The sequence below is a fragment of the Otolemur garnettii genome, unplaced genomic scaffold, assembly GCF_000181295.1.
Source record: "Otolemur garnettii isolate 467f Iridium unplaced genomic scaffold, OtoGar3 scaffold00043, whole genome shotgun sequence".
Taxonomy (NCBI): domain Eukaryota; kingdom Metazoa; phylum Chordata; class Mammalia; order Primates; family Galagidae; genus Otolemur; species Otolemur garnettii.
Window position 1 is genome coordinate 13,147,846 of NW_003852438.1, and position 21,316 is coordinate 13,169,161.

A 21,316-nucleotide genomic window follows, 5' to 3' on the forward strand; every position below is an offset into this window, starting at 1 on the left:
GCCTTCCTTTCCATTTTCTGTGGCCCTGAGGGGTCCACCTGCCTTCCTTTCCATTTTCTGTGGCCCTGAGGGGTTCACCGCCTTCCTTTCCATTTTCTGTGGCCCTGAGGGGTTCACCGCCTTCCTTTCCATTTTTTGTTTGATACTTACCAATCTCTCTGACAGAGGTAAGGCAAGGATTATTTCCAATTTCAAGACAAGGACACTCAAGTTGAGAATAGAAGGATTAAAATAACTTGCTCAAGGTTACACAGACACAGACACGATGAAGCCAGCCTGGAACACAGCACGTCTGGTCCTTTGACTGAAGCTCTCCTGCTGTTCCCCAGCCTCTTTTAGTTTCTTCAATAATGAACTGTGAGATGCTGGGCACATCTCTTGGTACCACTCACTTTATCCACATCTCTTAAAGTCCCTCTGGCTGGCTCTGAAATCCTATGACTTGAAGATATTTGCTTTCTCCTAGAACTTAAACCCCAAACTGCTCTATGTGGCAGGCCTGAGCAGTCCTCCATGGAGTCAATGTATTAACAAACCAAATCCAAAATCTTCTCCCACAGCAGATACAAATACTTGGAGGATAAAATAGTGAGGATCCTACAGTTAACTGTACACCCTCCCCGCAATGCAAACAATGGCATACTTTGATCACACAGCGGCAGCTCACCTTGCATTTACTGAGAGCCACCTGTATTCCAGGCGTTTAGCTAAGCCCTTTACACACAATATTCAATGATCACAGTAACTCAGTGTGGAAGGTCCTTTTGTCTCTAACTGGAAGATGTGTAACAGAAGCTGAGGCACAGAGACATTCAGTAAACTGTGGCAAGTCACACAGCCACAAGCAAGAGTGGAAGGATTCACGGATTTCTGAATTAAAGGTGGGGTGCATTTAACTCTGTCCCTGGTGGCCTTCAGAGCACATCGTGAGGCCTAAAGAGCAAAACGTAACTGGTTCATCTCTGCAATATCGATCACAGAGTATGGTGTCGTCAACATGACAACTGCTGGCTTAGACACAAATCAAGAATCTCAGTGGAGTCAGAAGTGGGAAGAGGAAGAGTCCTGTGTGGGGATGGGGTGGGGGGACTGTCAGAGCAAAGGACAGGGTTAAGAATGAGAGGGAGCGGACACCAGGTGCTTTCTGTTTCTTAAATGCTAAAGGAAAAGTCGGATCACATACTGTTCACTGTGAGCTTGGCTTTGACAGAGTAGGATGAGCCGAAGTGATTGGAGATGACACACTGGTATTTCCCTTCGCTGGCGAATCCCACGTGGCGCAGCCGCAGGATGGTGGTGTACTCCATCACCTCGCCGCCCTGGGCCCGCAGGTGCGCGTAATTTTCCATTTCAGCATCAGGGAGTAGTTCATTATCTTTTTTCCAAGCAAAAGTCATTGGGGAGTCGCTGCTGCTGGCAGCGGAGCAGATGAAACTCAGATTGGAGCCTTTTATCGCTGACTGCGTTTCTGGTTGAACCGTGATCTGGGGTTTGGGAAAATCATCTGTTCACAATGGAGAGGATGGAGCAAAACAATGTTAAGGGTCCAAAAGCTGCTCAGTTCTGAACACCAAGAAATACAAAACAAACAGCGGCTCAGGCTTTCCCCATAGCGTGCTTTTTACGGGCCAACTAGTAGTCCCAGTGTGGAGCGGCACCGTGGGAGTGTGCGTAAAGTAACTCATTCATTTCAAATAGGTACGGAGACCTACTGCTCCATCATTATTATCTAAGAGGAGACTGTCATTTCACAACTGTCAGGAAACCCCCAGTTTACTCAGACTCCTTGTACTCTGTATAAACAGAAAAAAGCTAACACACTTCTAAGCTCATGGGTCATCTCTGAATGCTGCTATTGGGAACGGCAGTCGGCCCATTTGTCCATAAACAAGGAACAGCAAAATTAAGAAATCAAACACCAATCATGATTAACCAATACCACTAAAGACATTGTACCCCCATGATTGCATTAATGTACACAGCTCTGATAATAGTAATAATAAAAGATAGCAATTAACACCCCATTTACCAAAAACAGAATCAATGTTTAAAAGTTTAACTTAGGTAGAGCCAAAAAGAAAGAGAAAAGAAAGAATGAAAGAAAGAAAAAGAAAATCCTGTAGCAAAAGAAAAACCTTCTCCAGAAGCAACTGTAAGCCACTGGCTTCAGCTTGGAGTTCCCAGCAGCCCGTCAATCCTGCCTGCGCCCCACTGTCAAAGCTACATTATAATTAGCGCTAAGCAACTCTTTCATTCTAAGGAGTTATTTTTAGTTCTCTGTTACTTTTTGAAAAAGTTACCTTTTTGAACTTTAGTTCCTCAGACATGGGTCTAAACTCAGAAAGAAACATCTCAGACCTATCAAAGTGTATTATTTGGGCACTCTGGAAAAATAACTTTTTATGTAACAAGGGGGTGTGGGGGACACTCTGGTAACACCAGCACCACGTCTGCATGTCACACTACAGGTGGTTTCTTCTCCTGTATTATTTTAAAATTCTCACTTGATAATCAATGTTCAGATTCACAATAAATGGAATGAAAAAAGAAAAACCATAGACATATATGTCTCAAAGTAACAGGGAATTCACATTTTAGGAAGTGTGAAATAAGGACCATGAGAAAGAGACAGGGGCAGGCCCTTCTAGAAGAATGCCAAAAGCTTATTCAGATCCAAAAGCTATACTGGAGGTTTTATTTCCAGAAACTGCCAGCTCTATTTAATGCTCCAACCTAAACAAAGCAATTTTAAGTAAATTTTCAGATGCCCCTGTAAAATAAAGTTCTTAGTTTCTGGACATACATACTTAAATATAAGCAAAGTTTGGCTTTCTGTTTTATACATGAATTTATTTTTACAAAGGTCCCCATGGCAGCAAGTAGTAAACAGCAGTGTAGTAGACAGACAACTACACCAGAGATAATTATTTTTTTCTTTCTAATCAAGATCTGCTACTAGCTGGCAGGGTGGACTTTGGGTAAGGAGATTTCTAATACTCAGGTTCTTGGCTGCTAAGTCGATGGACCTTAAAATTATTTACGATAAATTCAAACATCCTATTACTTGTAATGCTTTACCCACCCACAGTTAATTTTTTAGGAACCCACAAGATCATTAGCTAATGATTTTTCTCTTTCATGAGAGCCTCTCAAGAAGCTCCAGAGCAGAAAACAGTCCCTATTTCATGGATGCGGAGACCGAGACGTAGGGAAACTCAGTTAAACGGCAGGGCTGGGACCATCCTCCTGTCCTTGCAAGATCCAATTTCATTCTCTTTCTACCAAACTGCCCTGATGCCAAAACAAAGATGAAGCAATTTTAGAAAATTCTCTTTCCCATCTGCAAAATTAAATCAGCAAACCATAGATCCATTTTCATGTACCTCAGCAGAAATAAATGCTTTATAAAGAGAACATGAACCTATGCAAAACCATTATTTGGATAAATGGGAGGGGGAAAAAAAGAAGAACAAATAAAAGGCAAGGGCGATGCTGCTACTCACCACACACAAAGCCATCGGGGCTGACAGCGAAGATGCTTCTTCCCTTCAGCAGCTGAGGATGGGCACAACTGGCATGGACGAAAGCCTGAAAGTTATTCTCTGCCACCCACTGCGGGAGCCATTTGAGTTGGCAATCACACAACAGGCTCGATGTATTTAAATGCCTGGGGAGAGCAATTACACCCAATTTGTTCCGTATGAAATGCAGATTTCTGCAAGCAAACTAAACCTAAGCAAGCAGTAACAAGGCAATGAATTTAGAAACTAAATATACATATTCTATGTAATGAATATCCTATGGCCCGGGTTAAAATGCCAGAAATGATTTTTGCTGTCGTTCTCACTGTCCTACTGAGACAGAAGCACTGATACTTAGAGCTGGAAAGTGGCTCTTGATTCCATAGGCACTGCTCTGACGGGCCACAGGCAGACGGGGCAAATTCCATAGGCACTGCTCTGACGGGCCACAGGCAGACGGGGCAAATTCAGGACAGAAGGAAAAACTCCTCATTTCAAAGGGAACAAGTAACAAACTCCTTTTGTTTCCTGGCATAAAAATTAATGTTAAGAATGTGCTAGACAATTTTTACAGACATAATCTAGGACATGACCACATGCCAGTTATCCCCCTCTATGCTTTATTTGAAGTTCTTGACAGAAATAGAAAAGCTTACAATTGTTGGAGTTTCTTCATTTGTGAAAAGGCATTGCCTTGTAAAGACATGATTGCATTGTCACTCAGGTCTCTGAAAAACAATCAAATCAAAAGCTTCAGATCCACTGCCCGCCCCATGCACCAAACACTCAACGTGCCAAAGTACACGGACCAGCAACTCCCACATATTCCGCTGTGAAGCTTGGGCAGGAGGACGGGGTGTTGGTATGAGAGACAGGCTCTGCTGCGGTGAGAGGTCTCCTCCACCTCACCACTCACAGGAGGCTGGAGTAGGAGGGTCACAGAGCCCTGCTGCTCTGTCATTTCACTGTATTTCTCATTATTCAGATTAGTAACTATCAGTAACTTATAAATACACAAATTAAACTCCTCATAATTAATGCTTGTTAAAAACATCATTTACACAATATTTTCTATGAGATAAACTCAAGTGATTTACTGCATTATTGTATTGATTTCTACAGCAACCCAAGAGAAAATTATTAGCTAGCTCAGCACACAGGGGAAGGTATGAGTTCAAACAATCATTTTCTTTCTTTTTTTTTTTTAATTTCAGATTAATAGGAGGGTACGGACGATTAGGTTACTTTGTGTTGGTAGGTAGAGTCCAAGTTCTAGTTGTGTCCCTCACCTAGGTGTGCCACGTACCCCTACCTTGTGCCTGCTGGATGACAGCACAGAAATCCCCGCCCTCCTCCCCTCTCCCCTTTCCCCTCCCCTCTTCTTCCTCCTCCCTCCCCCCAACTTGAGTTTAATTGTGAAACAATTATTTTCAATTCCAAAACCTAGGCTTTTAGCCACCAGCCTACATCTGCCACACACACCTCACTAACATAAAGGCAGGAAGATGTTCAGACAAGATGTACTTGTTAAAACAAATACAGACTCCAGGCAGGACCTTTATAAAATGAGCGAATATTCTGGGCTGCTGTTCAACCAGCACGTCTAAGCAGTGTGAATTAAGGTATTGGCCACAAGGATGCCGGCTCTGTCTTTCTTTACAGATGTCAGAGTCTCGTAGGCCATACTGAGACAAGGGGCAGGAAAGAAAGAAAGTACTAGAGCTGAGTAGAGAGGGGACAGGAGAGTCAGGAAGGTTCCAGGAAACTGGAGCATTTCATACTGTACTGATTCTGCCTTCCCTTTAGAAAGGGCAGGGGCCAGATAGATAACAAACGCTTTCAGCTAGTTTTCCTTTGAAAATAGTCTGTTTCAGTAAGTACAGCAACACTGGTGCACACTTCCAAAACTCAGCTTTGCAGAATCTGAGGTGAGGTGAGGGTTCTAGATCTCCCTGAGACAGGCGCAGTCAGAGGATGACAGTTGGGTTTACAGATGACAGCCAAATCTTCACCCCCCATACATGGAAACACAACACAGATAAGCGCACAAATCATACGTATAACTTAATTGTAACTTCTGCCCAAGTTACTAGCTAGTGAGACATTTCGCCACCAGCATTCCTTAACATACACACTGTATCAGAACTCTGTACTTTCACTGAACAAGGCTCGGCAGCGGTTGGGTAAGTCACAGCAAGGTGCCCATGCAGGCTGTCATACCCGGCTAGGACAGCTAGCTTTCCTCTCATGGTGGTTGAAAATTACTGGGGGCTGAGGTCCTAAATGTCTTTCAGAACTGTGGGCCAAGAGTTCCTGGCAGCTGGGCAAAGAGCAGGTGTGATGCCGAGGAGAGGCAGCTCAGCTTGAGTCCTGCTTCTCCACCTGCTAAGTGATGGGTAAGGAACAGAAAAAAACGAGGAGGAGAACAACGGGGGAGGGGAGGTGATGCATGGTGTAACTAAAGAGCAAAAACAGCCAATTAACAACAATCCCCGCAGTGGTGTCAGGACCTCCTTATGTCACCCTTAAGGATTGTGGGAAACTGTCCCTTTTGATCTCTAAAATTTAAGTCATCTTCTTAACTGTCCAATGCAATCGATAAACACTCGAGACTTCTGCATAATGTAAATATATACTAATAGCTCTTGAATAGTATTCTTGAAAGGATTGAATGAGACAATATATAAAAATATCAGATACAATGCTCAACAGGTGGTGGAAGCACAACGTGTGGTGATTTTTAATATAACGCCCCTCCATTAATGAAATTTAGCAATGTCCTTGAATATAAAGGGACAGGTCCACCTGCTCACACCACCGTACTTACCAGACAGACAGGTAAGTAAACAGGAGGAATCAGGAGTAAACAGACAGAATCAGAAAGAGACAGAAAAAAGACAGGGAAATGTGTAAATATATTTTACGGTACTCAGAGGATGGCAACCAATGAAATGACAGTCTAGTGTAACTTTCATGACACATAAATAAATAACCATCTTAGAATGCCTTTAGGGTAAAGCAAATTCCAGCCACTCACAGATGTTCTAATGCATCCAAACCAGTGAAGGCTTTTTTGGTAATAGATCTTATCCGGTTTCCCTGGAGTATTCTGGGGGGAAAAATACATTAGAATAGTTAATAAAAAACTATTGGGAGTGGAACCTTCATAAACAGAATTGCTTTTTAAATCACTTGTGGACAATTCTATTTTTTCAATTAATAATATATCCTGTAAAAATGTATCTATACCATCTATTTCAATAATATAGGTCCAAATGTTTTTGCAAAGCATTCAACAAAGAGCCCAACAAAAACAGGTATTCTGTAAGTTACTCTCTGATTAAACCAAGTGCTGTTTTTTTTTTTTTTTCCCAAAGTTTTTTTAGGAACAGGAAGAAACTTTATCTCAAGTAAACTGTCTCCAAACTCTAATAAATAAAGCAGATAATAGGGGAGGTTTTCTCCTTCTCCTCCTCCTCTGTGGATCCCTTCATCATCCACAGGGGTTCTGGGCTTGAAGCATGTCATCCGGCCACCTGCAGGACAATCTGATGGCTAACTCTGCTTCCATCCAGTTCTGCTCAGAAATGACTGCAGCATTATCAGCAGATATTGGGTCACTTAATTTCAAAGTCCCTGTGAGAAGCGTGTAATACTGAGGATTTCACAACACTGAAGCTGGTAAGTATACTGTCTGTTACATGCTGGTAATCCCAAAAACTCTAACCACTCAGGACAGCTAAAAAGTCTTTAATTTAGACATTAAAATAAAGTACACAGAGCAAAATGTTGAATGCAAAGCTTTTACGCATGGAAGAAAAGCTAATTAATATGCGTCCTGTCTCACACCCCACAGCACCCATTTGGGGTAGTGAGAAAGGGAAGCGTCTCTTTCCAGTGAGATCTTGTGGGGCAGACTCCAATGAGGACAAAATTAGTAAGTCCAAGAATAAGTTGAGGTAGGAAGCAACTCATACTCACAGCCGCCTCAGTTTATCAAGCCCAGAGAAGGCACCATTCATGTCTTCAATCGTCCAGGAAATTTCATTGTTCTTCAGATCCCTAATTTTGAAAAAAGTATTCTCTGTAGAGCTATGCTCAGAAACCTAAGCTGACCCCCCAGGTGCCAGACCACTTGCAACAGATCCCTGGTCACTCTGCACATCGTCCCACCCCTTTCCAGACAACCCCAAATGGTCTCTCCAACACACCTCTCCCACCCGGCACACCCCTTCCCCAGCAGCATTTTAAGTTTTGCTCAACATCAGGACAGCTGACTCTGGCTCCATCAATTCCTCTATCAAGATGACTAAATTCTGAAAGACTTGAAAAGTATGAAAAATATATTAAACTTTAAAACCACTGCTCCAACCACCTAAGCGGGAGTTGGCCAAAGCATACAGCACGCCTTCCAACTATGTAATGCTCCAAGTAGCGAACAGAGCAGAAGTTTCTGACAGAGCAAAAATCTAAAGCCCATTGCACAACATTAAATTAACACACCAGAGATTCTTTTCAAAGGTCAATTAATTCAGCTCTTTTCTTTCTCTGAGGCTGGAGCCTGTGTTGTGGATGTACCGGCATGATAAATGGGCACCTTCCCTGACGTCCCTTTGTGTACCTTTTTTTCTCTGAGTAATTCTTAATGTGTATTTTATAAAGAAAAGAACTGGTAGATTTAAAATGGTTTCCTTCTTAAGCCATTACCAACTTCCTGGACATCCCAGCAAGGCTAACCCAGGCTCGCCACAACAACCCTATCGCCGCCCTTTTTAATCCCTTTACCAAACACACATGGATGACATGGGTCCATTTTAATCAAACTGATCTGGGAAAGATTAAAACGCTACTTCTGAGGCTGTACACACTTCCTTGACAACAAAGGAATTCTGCTTCGAGAAAAGTGCACACATTGAGGAACCAATTAGGTTCGTGCACTGAGAGCAAAGTGTGTGACTTACAAAGTTTTTAAACTGGAAAGTCCCCGGAAGGCGCAGTCGGCAATGTAGCTGACTCTGTTGTTCCCGATGTGCAGAGTGTTTAGCAAGCTCAGGCCAAGGAAGCTCGAATCGTCTAACCTCGATAACTGATTGAAAGTTAGGTCCCTGCAGACAAATGGAATTAAAAAAGAAAACGGCTTCAATTTGTCAGTTCAACACCGTGATTTGTTTTCCAAAAGACAGGTAATATACATAACTACGATACTCCTGATTTTACAATTCTGCCTTAGTAAATAATAGTCACGTAGATATTACTCCAGTCTCAATAATAAAAAAAAAAATACACATTCTCTTTATGTGAAAATGGCCATCACCGCCTTTGTCAGTGTGGCACAAAAGTGAAAACAGCAGAATTGGCTCCAACTTATCACAACAAAAACCTGACGGGGTTGCATGTGAACGAGACTGTCACCCTGGAAACTCTGTTATGAAAATTTCACAGATGAGCGGTGAGAGGCTCATGCCCTGGCATGATCCCTGCTCTCAAACCTGAGGACAATCAAAGGCAGCTCACAGCTCACTGAGGTGCTGGCAGAACTCCCAGGCATCGGGGCTGATCCTGCGGATGGCGTTCTGGCTGAGATGAAGTTCCTGCAGCATCAGCAAACCGTACAGCCAGCCTTTGGTGATCTCTGTCAGGTTGTTGTGGTCCAGCTGCCTGCATTGACAATAAGAACCAGAAGTTCATCATCCAGTCGCTTCACTGGTACAACCTGCCACATAGTCCTACTGTTACCAGATGTTTACCTTTTGTGATATGATAAGATAGTCCAAAGAACCCTATAAATACTTATCATTTATGTGTTTATAGGTTTATGGACTTATAAATTCTCAATTATATTCCCTAAAGCAAATCTGAGTAAGATTATGGATGACGACGTCTTAACACAGTTAAAATAAGAGCTACATTGATGTTCATTGAACATGCCAAGATCACGTCACGCGACTGGAAGCTGCAATGACCCACACTTACAAAATTTCCATGTTGCTCAGCCCCCAAAAAGCTCCGTCCATAAGTCTTGTTACTCCGTTTCTTTGCATCTTCAGAGACTTCAGAGCACCAAGTCCTTGGAACGTGAGTCCATCTACGTTTTTAATCTTGTTCCGGTTCAGTTCGCTGCATTGAATATTACAATTAAACAGTTACCTCAGATGACAATTAAATTTTAAAGCTGATAATAAAATGTGCCACTACTACAATATTAAACCAGTCGTTATTAAATTACATAGAATGTTTTAAATTGCTAAACATTTTTATTGAGAAGAACTTCAATTTATTAGCAGTGAGGTTCCTTCTGAAATGTGTGATGTATTTCTGGTATAATAAAATATTGAAACTAGACTGTGGTTTAACTTCTAAAACATCGTTCACTCAGTACAGAAGCAAATGAATTAATACTTGTTTTTTAACAAGTCTTGAATGAGAATATTGAATATCACGCTATGACATGAGGTCCTGGTCCAAACTGCTTACCAAGTCGGCTTTGTCTTTCCTGACCCTTGTCAGGTCTCCTGTGCTCTTGAAGGCAGTAGTTGTCAAACTTGGTTACACACTGGAACCACCTTAGGAGTTTTAAAAATTACTGAAGCCTGGATCTTACCCCCAGAGGTTCTAATGTAATTGGTCTAGGGTGTGGCCTGGGTACTGGGAGGGTTTTAAAGTTCCCCAAGGGTTTGTAATGAACAGCCGAGGCTGAGAACCCGACAGCCGAAGCCAGTTCACAGATCATTTCACCAGTACCAACGAGACACTTCTTTACAGCCACTTAAGCTATCACAGCCTCCTGGAGTTGCCAGTATCATGCTCATAAACCACAGCTGTTGAGCACCCCCTGATTCCTTGGGTACCACAACAGCAGCTCTGTAAGGAGGTCACTGAGTGATCACTCTGGTCTCTCCTTCCAGTAACACCCAAAGGGTCTCATCAGGCAGCAGCAGGCACGAGGTAACAAGTAAGGCTCTTTCCAATGTAGAGATTCTACAACTCTAGCTCTCCTGGGAAAGGTGGCCAATTCTTGTTTCTAAACTCCTTGTGTCACGTTTTGGATTTTAAGTAACAGAGAGCCAAGGTGTGGAGGAGGTGAGGAAATGATACGTAGGAGGCATTTACTCACAGATGTTGCAGCTGGGGCAATTTAAACATCTTGGGTGGGATGGCCGAAAGTCGGTTCTTGTTTAGCTTCAAGACCAGCAGCGTGTTTGCCAAACTGTCAAAACACCCAGGTTCCACTGATGTGACTCGGTTACTGTTGATATACCTGTTGAAAGTTTGAAGATGAGCTTCTCTTTCTGACTCCTTTGGAAGAGGACGTGCATGCAATCTGTGCAGTATAAAGAATCTCCAAAGACCCTAACCACCAATGGGCACTTAAAATAATTACTGTTTAGGCCTTTGTGGGCAAATGGTGATTAAGATTCGCATGTATTTCTGAGGAAAGACTGAACTGGAATATTTAAAGGTTATAAATTTATTATGGTTATCCACCTACAGGGCATTCCAGAGTGACCATACACGGGGCAATGGGAAACTGTAGCTAAATGTACCTTACTTATAAAATCTTCATTACAAAATTTTACAAAATATTCTCTATGTGCTGGCCTCCTCTTTCTATACATGTATAAATTCTTCTCTCCCACTCACAGCGAATGTGTTCCAAGGCTATTATTAGGTTACCTTTCTGATGTACAGAGACTTTTGGAACACCTTGAACTTTTAGGAAATTAATTATTACTAAAACACAGCAACGGTTTCATTGTGGTTATTTTTTTAAAAAAGAAGCAGCATTTCTTACACCCTATAGCTCAGGGGTCCTCAAACTTTTTAAACAGGGGGCCAGTTCACCGTCCCTCAGACCAGTGGAGGGCTGGACTGTGGGCCCCAGGACGAGTCGGCTGCTAAGCAGGACAGGCAGCAGCAGCAAAAACACCTGGCGGGCTGGGTAAATGTCCTAGGTGGGCTGCATGTGGCCCACGGGCCGTAGTTTGAGGACGCCTGCTATAGCTTTTCTAATAGAATGCCTAAATTTTTGAATTACAAAAGTTTAAGAATTAAATGAAGATTGTGATTGTGGGGCTTATCCCAAATTTCAAGTCATGAAGTTACAGTTTTGATCCATCACCAGTAAAACAGGCAACATTTGCTATATTGTAACTTTTTTTTCCATCATAACAATATTTTCATTACAGGTGAACACTTTTGTTAAAGAAAACTTTCCTTACAGGTATTTGAGTTGTAGCGGAGGAAATGCAGTTTTAAGCTCTGAAATATTATTGTTGCTCAAGTCCAAAGTTTCAAGGGATTGAAACTCTTTCAGATGGTCGGGTAGTATTTCAACAATCCTGTTTCCAGCCCTAGAATTAAAGGAAATCACAGATGACAGGGTTAATAGTACAACAATGTGAATGGAGAATAATATTTTCTATTCCTAACTTGTTCCTCAGAAATATAGGAAATTGATCTTTGAACAGTACTTTTAAAATTTAAACAGACATAACATGGCCCCTTTAAGTCATAAATCATAGCACCAGAATACACAAAAAGCACTGCTATATAAATACAGGACACTGGGTAGCAGTGGTGGGTCTATAAATGCACTTGAAGGTAACTTGGATTTTTTCTGTACACTATTTTTCCCAATAATTATTCCTTCTCATTTTATTAAAGGTTATATAACATGCCTAGCACCAAGGCGGCAAACCAGGCCCTGCTGAGTTAACCTTGTTCCTTCTTCTTGATTCCTACTCTATTTCTAATTCTTGTCTTTAAAAGTACCCATACTACAGAGGTGCCAATGAACTCGAAACTCAGATTCGGGGGTTTTCTAGAGCCACCCTAAAGAGATCCCTTTTCTCTAAGTGACTGCAAGTTTCAATGCCCTGCCCTAGTTGTCCATCCCTAGTTGTCCATAGGGCATTTCATATTCTCAAAATATTACATAAAAGCACACAATAATTCCTAGGTAAAATTAAATCAAAACATCCTTTGACATTAGCAGGCTTAAACACCAGACCATAATGTCCAATATGGAAGCCACTAGGCACTTAAGGCTCTTTAAATCTAAATTAACTCAACTTAAATGTTACAATTTGGTTCCTTTGTCACAGTAGCCACATTTCATGTAATCAACAGCCACATAGGGAACACTTCTGCCACCACTGTGCTGGCAGTCAGCGTTACACTGGGCCCAAATGCAAAACAACAACAACAAAAGGATCCCCAAGTCAAAGTTCCTAACAAGTCACCAATACAACAGCTTCCGAGGGGCAATTCAGTGTTTGATGATTTCATTAAAAACAGAAATCAAACACATGCAAGAGATTTTAATTGTCATAACAGATCAGGTCGTTGGTGCTTTGGGGACGGTCCTTTGGTGGGGAAATAACATGTTAAAGTAGAAAGGCCACCTACAAATCACAGAAAGGCCTTCTCTCTACAGCTAAGGTGACCAGATGTCCCGATTTTGGTGGGACCGTCCTGCTTTTCAACAATTTGTCCCACGTCCCATGGCATTTTCAAAAAAGTCCCGATTTTTGGAAAGAATGCACAAACGGGCTGAAGAACAAGAAGGAAATATACGGTTTTCGGCCGCCTATGGCTATTTCACCAGAATATGAGTTTTATATTATTTTTGTTAATTTTATAATGTTAAACTGTAATAAATAATTGCTGAGAAGTGATTATCGAGAACTGCTTATCAAAGTTTTCATTGTTGTCAGGCCCTGCCTGCCCGGCTCCGCGCCCCTGCTCCACGCCCCCTGGCCATGTTGTCCCGCCTTACAGATGTTAAAATCTGGTCACCTGTTCACAGCCCAATAAGCAATGAAACGATCTGAGTGCTCTGAGCAGAACTTGGCGTTTTGCACTCCTCACAAACAGGTGTTTCTATATATAGTGCGCATTTGACCTTCACTTAATGAGAGAACTCAGACAGCAGTACCTAGACCTCTATAGTGCTTTGAGTTTACTAAGCTCTTCCACATTACGGCTTGCAGGTAGGTCTCTCACTATCTCAGAAGGTTTGTGAGTGAAGAGTGGGTCCTGCGACTCGTCCCAGCGCCCCACACTGCACGCTGACAGCACTTACTCGCCCGCTGGAACCGTCACAGAAGGAAGTCTACCCCTCTGTCCCGGGATCTTGCAAAGTGTATGAAATCCAACAACGGTGAGCCCCTAGCAGGTACCAAGTCCTGTGCTCAGCACTTTCCAAATGTTATGCCGTTTAATCATAACGAAATTTCTCTGGTACAAACAGTATAATTTTAAAATGGAGAAACCAAGGATCTTCCCCTAACAAGAAGTCCAAGCATTCCCAAGCCCTCTCCCTCCCTGAATAAGTCTGGATTGATCCCAAAGCAATCCCTTAAGGCTTATTTCATAGAACACAGAGTATCAAAGATATTTTGGTAATTCTTGCATGGAGATGTGCCTTCAGAAAGGTGTGCTACTTCCCACCTTGCAGAAATACTGAATTTTTGGTTTAAAATTGATGTAGGGATCTACCCTGGCTCACCGAGCCATCATCATCACCACCAATGCTAAGAATGCCCCAGAACAGGGCCCCTCCCAATCTCCCTACACAGATGAGGGGGGTCTCCTGGGGTCCCCACAGGCTCAGCAACCAGCAGAGTTAGGAAGACACCTCCCAGAACACACACAAAAGCCAAGCACTGCTTTCCCCGCAAGAAAAAGCAAAAGCAGGAAAAAGCCATGGGCTGGGCTGCACATTCTACATTTAAACAACTATAAAGAGAACTTCTCAACATATCAACCCCCTACCCTATGTTATTTTTGAGGACAGTGGAAAAATTGTCTTTTTTTTTTCTTTAAAATCCAAGTCATGGAAGGAGGCTAACCCCATTTTTCAAAATAATACTGTACAAGGTAACAAGCACAGACAACTGCATATAGTAAAAGCAGAGCTTGTGATAATAAGAAAGTTCTTAAGAAGGGATCAGCAGTCATGAACATCCAGCCCCTCAGCGTCTCCCAGAGCCTCACAGACTTTTGTTTAGAGTCAAGTCAGCCATGACCTCTGATTTTGACCATTCCCCACATCTGCATGCACCAGCCGACTAAGTCCTTGATCTAGCTGTGAGGTACAGAGTAAAGCAAGGGAGACAATTAGTCAATTTCTGGGTCCCGGAGACAGATTCAGTTCAAGAGACACTCCACAGGCCTTAGGGTCAGGGTGTGTGGGCTATATAAAACCACACTTTGGGGGACAGAAATTTTCCTTAAATGCATTGCCCAAATGTTTGCATTACCAGGATGTCCTCCCACAAACACAGGAATAACCCTGACAAGCCCAAGAGCCCCTGTCTCCACCACCCCTGGGCCCCGGTCAGCCACTCTCTCCTTCCCTAGGCAGCTGGCTTCAGTCTCCAGGCTGTCTGAGTTAGCACAGCTACGCTTATATTAACAACAGAAACCACTCAGCCATTATTTTTTTTGCAATATATGGAGAAAATTAGTTTTTAGGGGATGGAGAGGGAGGTCCACAGGTGTCTATCACATTGGTCAAATAAGGCTACCAGTTAGATAACAGACCATACAATCTTTGGTTTATATATTCATTTGCTTAGAAGGTAATTATATTCATTTGTTTATAAGGTATTAAAACTGCCAATTACTTGAATGACGAATAAAATTTTCCTTGCAGTAAAAGTATGCTCCAGCCAAAGCCAGCAATTTCCTGAGCTGCTCACCTCCTAAATTGCAGTGTGAAAGTGCTCAGTTACAGACGCAGCCGGCACAGTACCCTCTTTGTCAGCACGGCTCCCTCGCACAAAAATCCCTCACAACGGCCAGAATAATAGTCCCAGTATCACAAACATGTAAATCTGTCCTAATGGAACGGAATTAAATCCAAACACCAATTTCTTATTAGCTCTTGGACTAACTGGCAAATAACCACCTGATACGCACCAGTTTAAAACAAACAAACAAACAAAAAGCCCTTTGCTTGGCATCATGAAAGAAGGTTTTTTAAAAAAAGAGTCAACTACTTTAAAAAACTGGATTTAAAAAATGTATTTTATCAGTGTCAAACCCTCAGGATAAACATTTCACCAAGTGGGTTGCGAATATACACCTCTAGAAGACAAAGATCCGATTCAACTCCACCTTTTTTTTTTTTCCAAATATGGATAAATGTCAAAACTGATCAACACCTTAAAAGCACTGCAGTTAGTATTTTTGACAGGAAATGTGCAGTACTTGAGCAAATACGAAACTGTGAATACCTTTCTCCAGGACTTTGCTAATGTGAAAAGGCCACCTTTCCATTGTTCAAACAGCACAGGACGGTGCTGAGGCTGGAAGGTGTGTCAGCCTCCCGCAAATCTGTCTCGGAGACAAGGGATATTTTGGTCTTCTGTGTTTGTTGCTAGTACAGGAAGTTCCACGGTCAAATCACTGCTGAGGTGAAATATAATTAGTCCCTTGTGGACACACAGACCTGGGGGCTTGGTTGGTCAGGAACACAGATGGTTCCCTCAGGCTTCCAAGAAGCCACAGGAAAAACAGGAGTCCCAGGTATTCCAGCCCCGGCTTCTAAGGCCCAGCAATAATGGTCTCATTCTGTTGCCAATTTCATTTTCCAGCCAAGTGTGCCAAATACTTTTAAAACACAGAGGCCAACACGGCTTACCATTTTCACCTGGTGGGATTTACTCAGAGAGCTGGAGATGTAAGTCTGAACAAGATGGAGGTGGTTCTTGTTCCTCACAGAGCTCAAGAGTCTAAGAGGGGAAAGCAGGCCAGGGGGAGGGGTCCCCGAGAGAAAGGAGGAAGGGCAGGCGGTGGACAGCCGTGGGATGGACAGACTGCCAGAGGGTGGAGAGGGATGTCCAGGAAGGAGCTGGGACAAGGGGATGAGGACCCCGCCTTGGAGAGAGAGAGGCTGCCCCATTCTAAGCAGAGCTCAGGCGAGAGCAAAGCGCAGCTCTTCCCTTTGGGGAAAGGAAGGAAAGGCTTGATGGCTGCGGGACAGAGCGCGTGGGTGGGGAGCGGAGACAGCAGCAGCTCAGGAGCGAGGCAGCTGGAAGGAGAGGAGATGAGTCAAAGGGGGCCCTGCACAGCGCTCAGGGCGGTTTGCACAGCTCATGCACGTCGTGTGGGAAGCACCACTCTCCCTCTGGTTTCCAGAGCACAGGCTGGGTGAATCTTCTCAGCCCTGGACACACACACAGCACAGCAGCCTCTGGCCTGGGGACCGCAGTCAGCGCTGCTGGAGTCCCCACTCACAGTTCCCACTGCATTTTGTGCTTCTAACTTGGGAGGCCTCCGAAGGCTTGGGGTGCACACTGGGTTCTTCTCGCGCTCAGCCGTGAGACGCTAGTGATCAGAGCAGCTCCAATCTGGCATTTTAATGTGTCTGTAGTCACTAGGAAGAGGGTAACTGTGAAATTCTCACACCTAAAAACTGTGCTGGTTTGTTCTGATACGTGAGCAACTCCCCTAAAGATAAACCCGCATTAAATGAATACAGTAAATATAACCGGGCTTGGTGGCAGGCGCACTCGGCCTGGCGATGATCTCTAGAAACCATTCAGTGTCTCAAAAGAGTCTTCACACGCTCTTCAGTGGATATAAATGGTGATAGTTTATTTCCAGAGTTGGAAAGGAGAACCACACAGTGGAATATTCTGTTAGTGAGGAGCCAAAATCTCACCGAAATTCCTGAACAATCAAAGGGCACCTTCTTGATGAATAAGAAATAGGTCAATAATTTGATCTGTCTCCTACTGAGGGAACAGCCTAAGGCCTTGCAGCTGTGCTGTGTAAGGACCAGCAATCTGGGTGACTTACTGAAGGTGTCTGCATACCACGCTGTCCTTTTAGACAGGATGTGTGCACAGCAATTTCATGTGAAACCATTTTTCATATGCTTGTGATGCCACCTTTTCTTAGAATGTATTGCTCTAACACACCCTTAAATCCACTTCTGTAATTGCAACTAATAAACTGCTGAATCTGTGGTCAGACCATACAAACAGCCATCGACCAAGGATATTAAAGCCACTGCTGGGTACAGCCGGCCTGGCCCCAAGGATGTACTCATTTCTAAATGTAACTTGCAAACAACCAGGTTAGCACCATTTATGAAGGAATTACAAGTTGTTAAAGAAAACACTACATTTTGCAAACGCATTAAAGATCACTTTTATTTCCAACAATAATCCCTACCTCTGTCTTAAAAAAAAAAAAAAAAAAAAAACAAGTTTTCTTGAAAACTACCTTGGCTGGAATAAATAACATTCCCATCGTATCAGGCTTCTTTTAACAGAAAGATTTGGCAGGCAAAGAACCTCTTCCATACAGATAAAAATAAACTGTCTCTGCTCATCTCTTTTCTGAAAAGATACTTAAGAAGTTTCATTAAAAGAATACATGTTCAGACGGGTCTGCTGGTACTGTGGCATCAAAGAATAAAGCCAACTGGAGGCACGGTTTGCAAGGAGACAGATTCTTGATTAAGAGTTAGTGATATTAACCAGCACATAAGCCATGGGGTAGAGCAAAGAGCCAGTTCTTCTAGCTAAAGGCCGGGTCAACGGAAAATGGAATCATCTTTTGGATCATAAACACAGTAAGATAGCTATAATATTTTAATCAGAGGTGCTAGAATAATCAGGTTCCCACTCACATGCCAGTCATACCATTTGTTAAAAACAGAAAGAGAAACATGAGCTGGGTGCGCAGATCAGGCTGCGCCTACAATCCCCACTACTCTGAAGGCTGCTGCGGGAGGACTGGCCTAGGAGCTGTCATCCAGCCTAGGTCAGACCACTTCTTGGGAAAAAGAAACACATGGGTCAAAAGCCCATTCATACCACAGGCAAAACGGCCCTTCTTTGATCTCCAAGTGTAAATTCAATCTGGTCCTTTATGTAAATAGAAATTTAACAAATCCCAGAAGACGACAGAGAAGACACTTACTGAAATATTATTTTAATCTGAAATCATTTATATACAATAAAAATGGACTCTACTTGGATTTAGTAAAATTTTCTAAGTTTTCTCTCCCTCCCTTTTGAGGCACAGGCCTTCTGCAGTCATTTCCACATGGCAGCCCGCGGCCCCAGTTACGCAGTGAGCCTGAGTCTGCCCATGAGCCTGGGGTTGCTGGAGAGTGCAGAGAGCCTGCAATGGATTCAGCTTTGGTTCCTCAGAATTCTGGATTAAACGAACAGGTTCAAGACCCTGACGTAAACAATGTTCTCGATCAGTCTAGAAACTTTATTGATTCCTTTTTTTGAGACGGAGTTTCACTCTGTTGCCCTGGGTAAAGTGCCATGGAGTCATAGCTCACAGCAACCTCAATTTCCTGGGCTCAAGTGATCCTCCTGCCTCAGCCTCCCAAGTGGCTGAGACTACAGGTGCCAGCTACAATGCCCAGCTAACTTTTCTATTTTTGAGTAGACAAAGGATCACACTCACGCTCAGGCTGCTCTTGAAATCCTGAGCTCCAGGGATCCTCAGGTCTTGGCCTCCCAGGATTACAGGCGTGAGCTATCCTGCCTTAAGTCTAGAAACGTTAGACCAGCTTTAGATTGGCCCATAGGATTTATCTGAGCTGCTGCTCAAGATGCATGTGTACATCCAAAACAGTGTGCCCAGCACAGCTACAGCCAGAAAGCGTAAGCAGAAAACTGGTGATACCCTGCGTCAATCAACTTGCTAAGATAAGATCTCTTTGATACAGAATTCAAACTACAGTCCCTAGATAGGAGATTTTGACTTAATTCTGATTATCTATGTCTTGATGTGAAGATACCAATGGAATGAAAGGATCTTTCCCAGCTCTAGTGAGTTGTGATTCCAGATGTAGATGACAAACACAGCCGATGACCCTCGTGACTGGCTAGAGGCATCACGCCCTGCTTTCTGTGAAGCCAAGCCTCTCCCGGAACCCAGTCTCCGTCCCGGGGCTCCTGCCCTCTCTGCAGAGCCGTGCCGCCTGGCCTGCCATCCTCTCTTCCTCAGCTCACCCTCCTCATTTTCCAGGGACATGTCTTCCTCCACTCCAAGAAACCTTGCATAGAAGGTGATTCTTTTTTCTCATGTCTGGAAATGTCTTTGTAGGATGGGCAGTTTGGGTGTGTGCGGGGTTTAGATTATTAATGGGATCAACAGGATTAGCGATTATTAACAGGATTTAATGACATGGTTTACGTTCTCACAATACTCAGAGATGTTAAGTCTGGGTGACAAACTTCAGCACACAACAGAACTGGAGGGTGGGGGGTCTTGAAGCCCAAACACTGAGCCCCACACTTCCAGGGCTTGTTTCTGGGGAACTGGTGCCACCTGGGAAGCTGCCTTTCTAGCACAGGAGACCTGCTCTGTGGGGTTCCCGCTCTCAGAGCTCCTTTCTCTTCAGTATCGTGGGAGCCCAGTCATGTGCCTTCCTGAAGTCTTCTGGCTGTTCTCACCCTGCGGGCGCTCAGCAGGCCCTTCCAATCTAGAAACGTGTAACTCCTCCGTTCCAGGAAATTCTGTCGTGTCTTTGATGACTTCCTCCCTTCCATTCCCACAGATGTCCCTCTGTGGAATTCCACTCACATTAGATTTACTAGTTAGATTTACTGGTTGATTTTCCTCTTTCCTCATTTTTTCCTCTCCAATTTTCATCCGTCTTTCATTCTCGTTTCTGAGAAAGTTCTTCAGCTTTCTCCCAACACGTCTACCACCCTGTGAAAGGATCCGTCGTATTTCTAATTCCGCTTCTGAATACGTCTCTGAACTGCCCTCCCACCGCACTTTCCTGGTTGCCGCCCACAGCACCTTCTCTGCTTCCTCCCAGGGTATCAGATGTGTCTCGAGGGGCCCTTCTCCTTCATTCTCATTCTGGTTCTTCCTCTGTTCCAGATTCTGACTTTGTTAGAGGCATCTCCAAAGGCCTGGGCACTGGCTAGTCAATCATATTTAGTAAACAGCAGGAACCGCTCACTGAGGGCTGCGTGCAGCGTGGGCTGGGTGGATGGTGAGTCCCAGGACAGGTGACCAGGAGGGACCTATTTCTGTGGGTCTTACCTCTCAAATCCTCCCATCTCCAGGGCTGTCAGCTGCTACCAGCTGGGCAGGCTATAAGGGCAATACGCGGAGACAAGGGGCTGCCAGGATCCGGATTTGACTAACTCCCCCAATTCAGAGATGCTGTCCTCAGTCCCCTCCCCCTGCATAGCGAGGCCCATGTTCTGACTCCCAAAAATGTTCTGAAAATAAACTTCCACTCTTCTGTGGAGGGGAGGGGGTTACAATTATGATTACTTCTTTTACCTACTTTCAGCCCTACTCTGCATTCCGCTGTTACAAGGTTTTGAACCCCTGAAGCATTCTAAGATTCTGCAGCACACACAGGCAGGTGGACACACGGACACACACATATGGGCAGGTGGATGCATGGACACACACATGGGCAGGTGGCCACATGGACACACACACACAGGCAGGTGGACACACGGACACACACACGGGCAGGTGGACACACGGACACACACACGGGCAGGTGGACACACGGACACACACACGGGCAGGTAGACACACGGACACACACACACGGGCAGGTGGACACACGGACACACACACACGGGCAGGTGGACACATGGACACACACACGGGCAGGTGGACACACGGACACACACACGGGCAGGTGGACGCATGGACACACACATGGGCAGGTGAACACACACACACGGGCAGATGGATACACACACATGGGCAGATGGATACACACACACGGGTAGATGGACATACATGGGCAGGTGGACACACGGACACACACACGGGCA

General features: G+C 44.0%; 1 protein-coding gene across 2 annotated transcripts in view; it reads right to left on the reverse strand.

The window, feature by feature from the left end:
• LRIG3 (leucine rich repeats and immunoglobulin like domains 3) overlaps positions 1-21,316 on the reverse strand; it is a 57,584-nt gene that overhangs the window by 12,451 nt on the left and 23,817 nt on the right. For both annotated transcript variants that reach the window (XM_023513616.1, XM_003790598.3), the window contains exons 4-13: positions 11,741-11,872; positions 10,636-10,779; positions 9,495-9,638; positions 9,036-9,179; positions 8,483-8,626; positions 7,503-7,583; positions 6,559-6,630; positions 4,178-4,249; positions 3,504-3,667; positions 1,184-1,504 (exon numbers count right to left, since the gene is read on the reverse strand). In XM_023513616.1, coding sequence (XP_023369384.1) covers positions 1,184-1,504; positions 3,504-3,667; positions 4,178-4,249; positions 6,559-6,630; positions 7,503-7,583; positions 8,483-8,626; positions 9,036-9,179; positions 9,495-9,638; positions 10,636-10,779; positions 11,741-11,872 — 1,418 coding nt within the window. The remainder of the gene's footprint in view (positions 1-1,183; positions 1,505-3,503; positions 3,668-4,177; positions 4,250-6,558; positions 6,631-7,502; positions 7,584-8,482; positions 8,627-9,035; positions 9,180-9,494; positions 9,639-10,635; positions 10,780-11,740; positions 11,873-21,316) is intronic.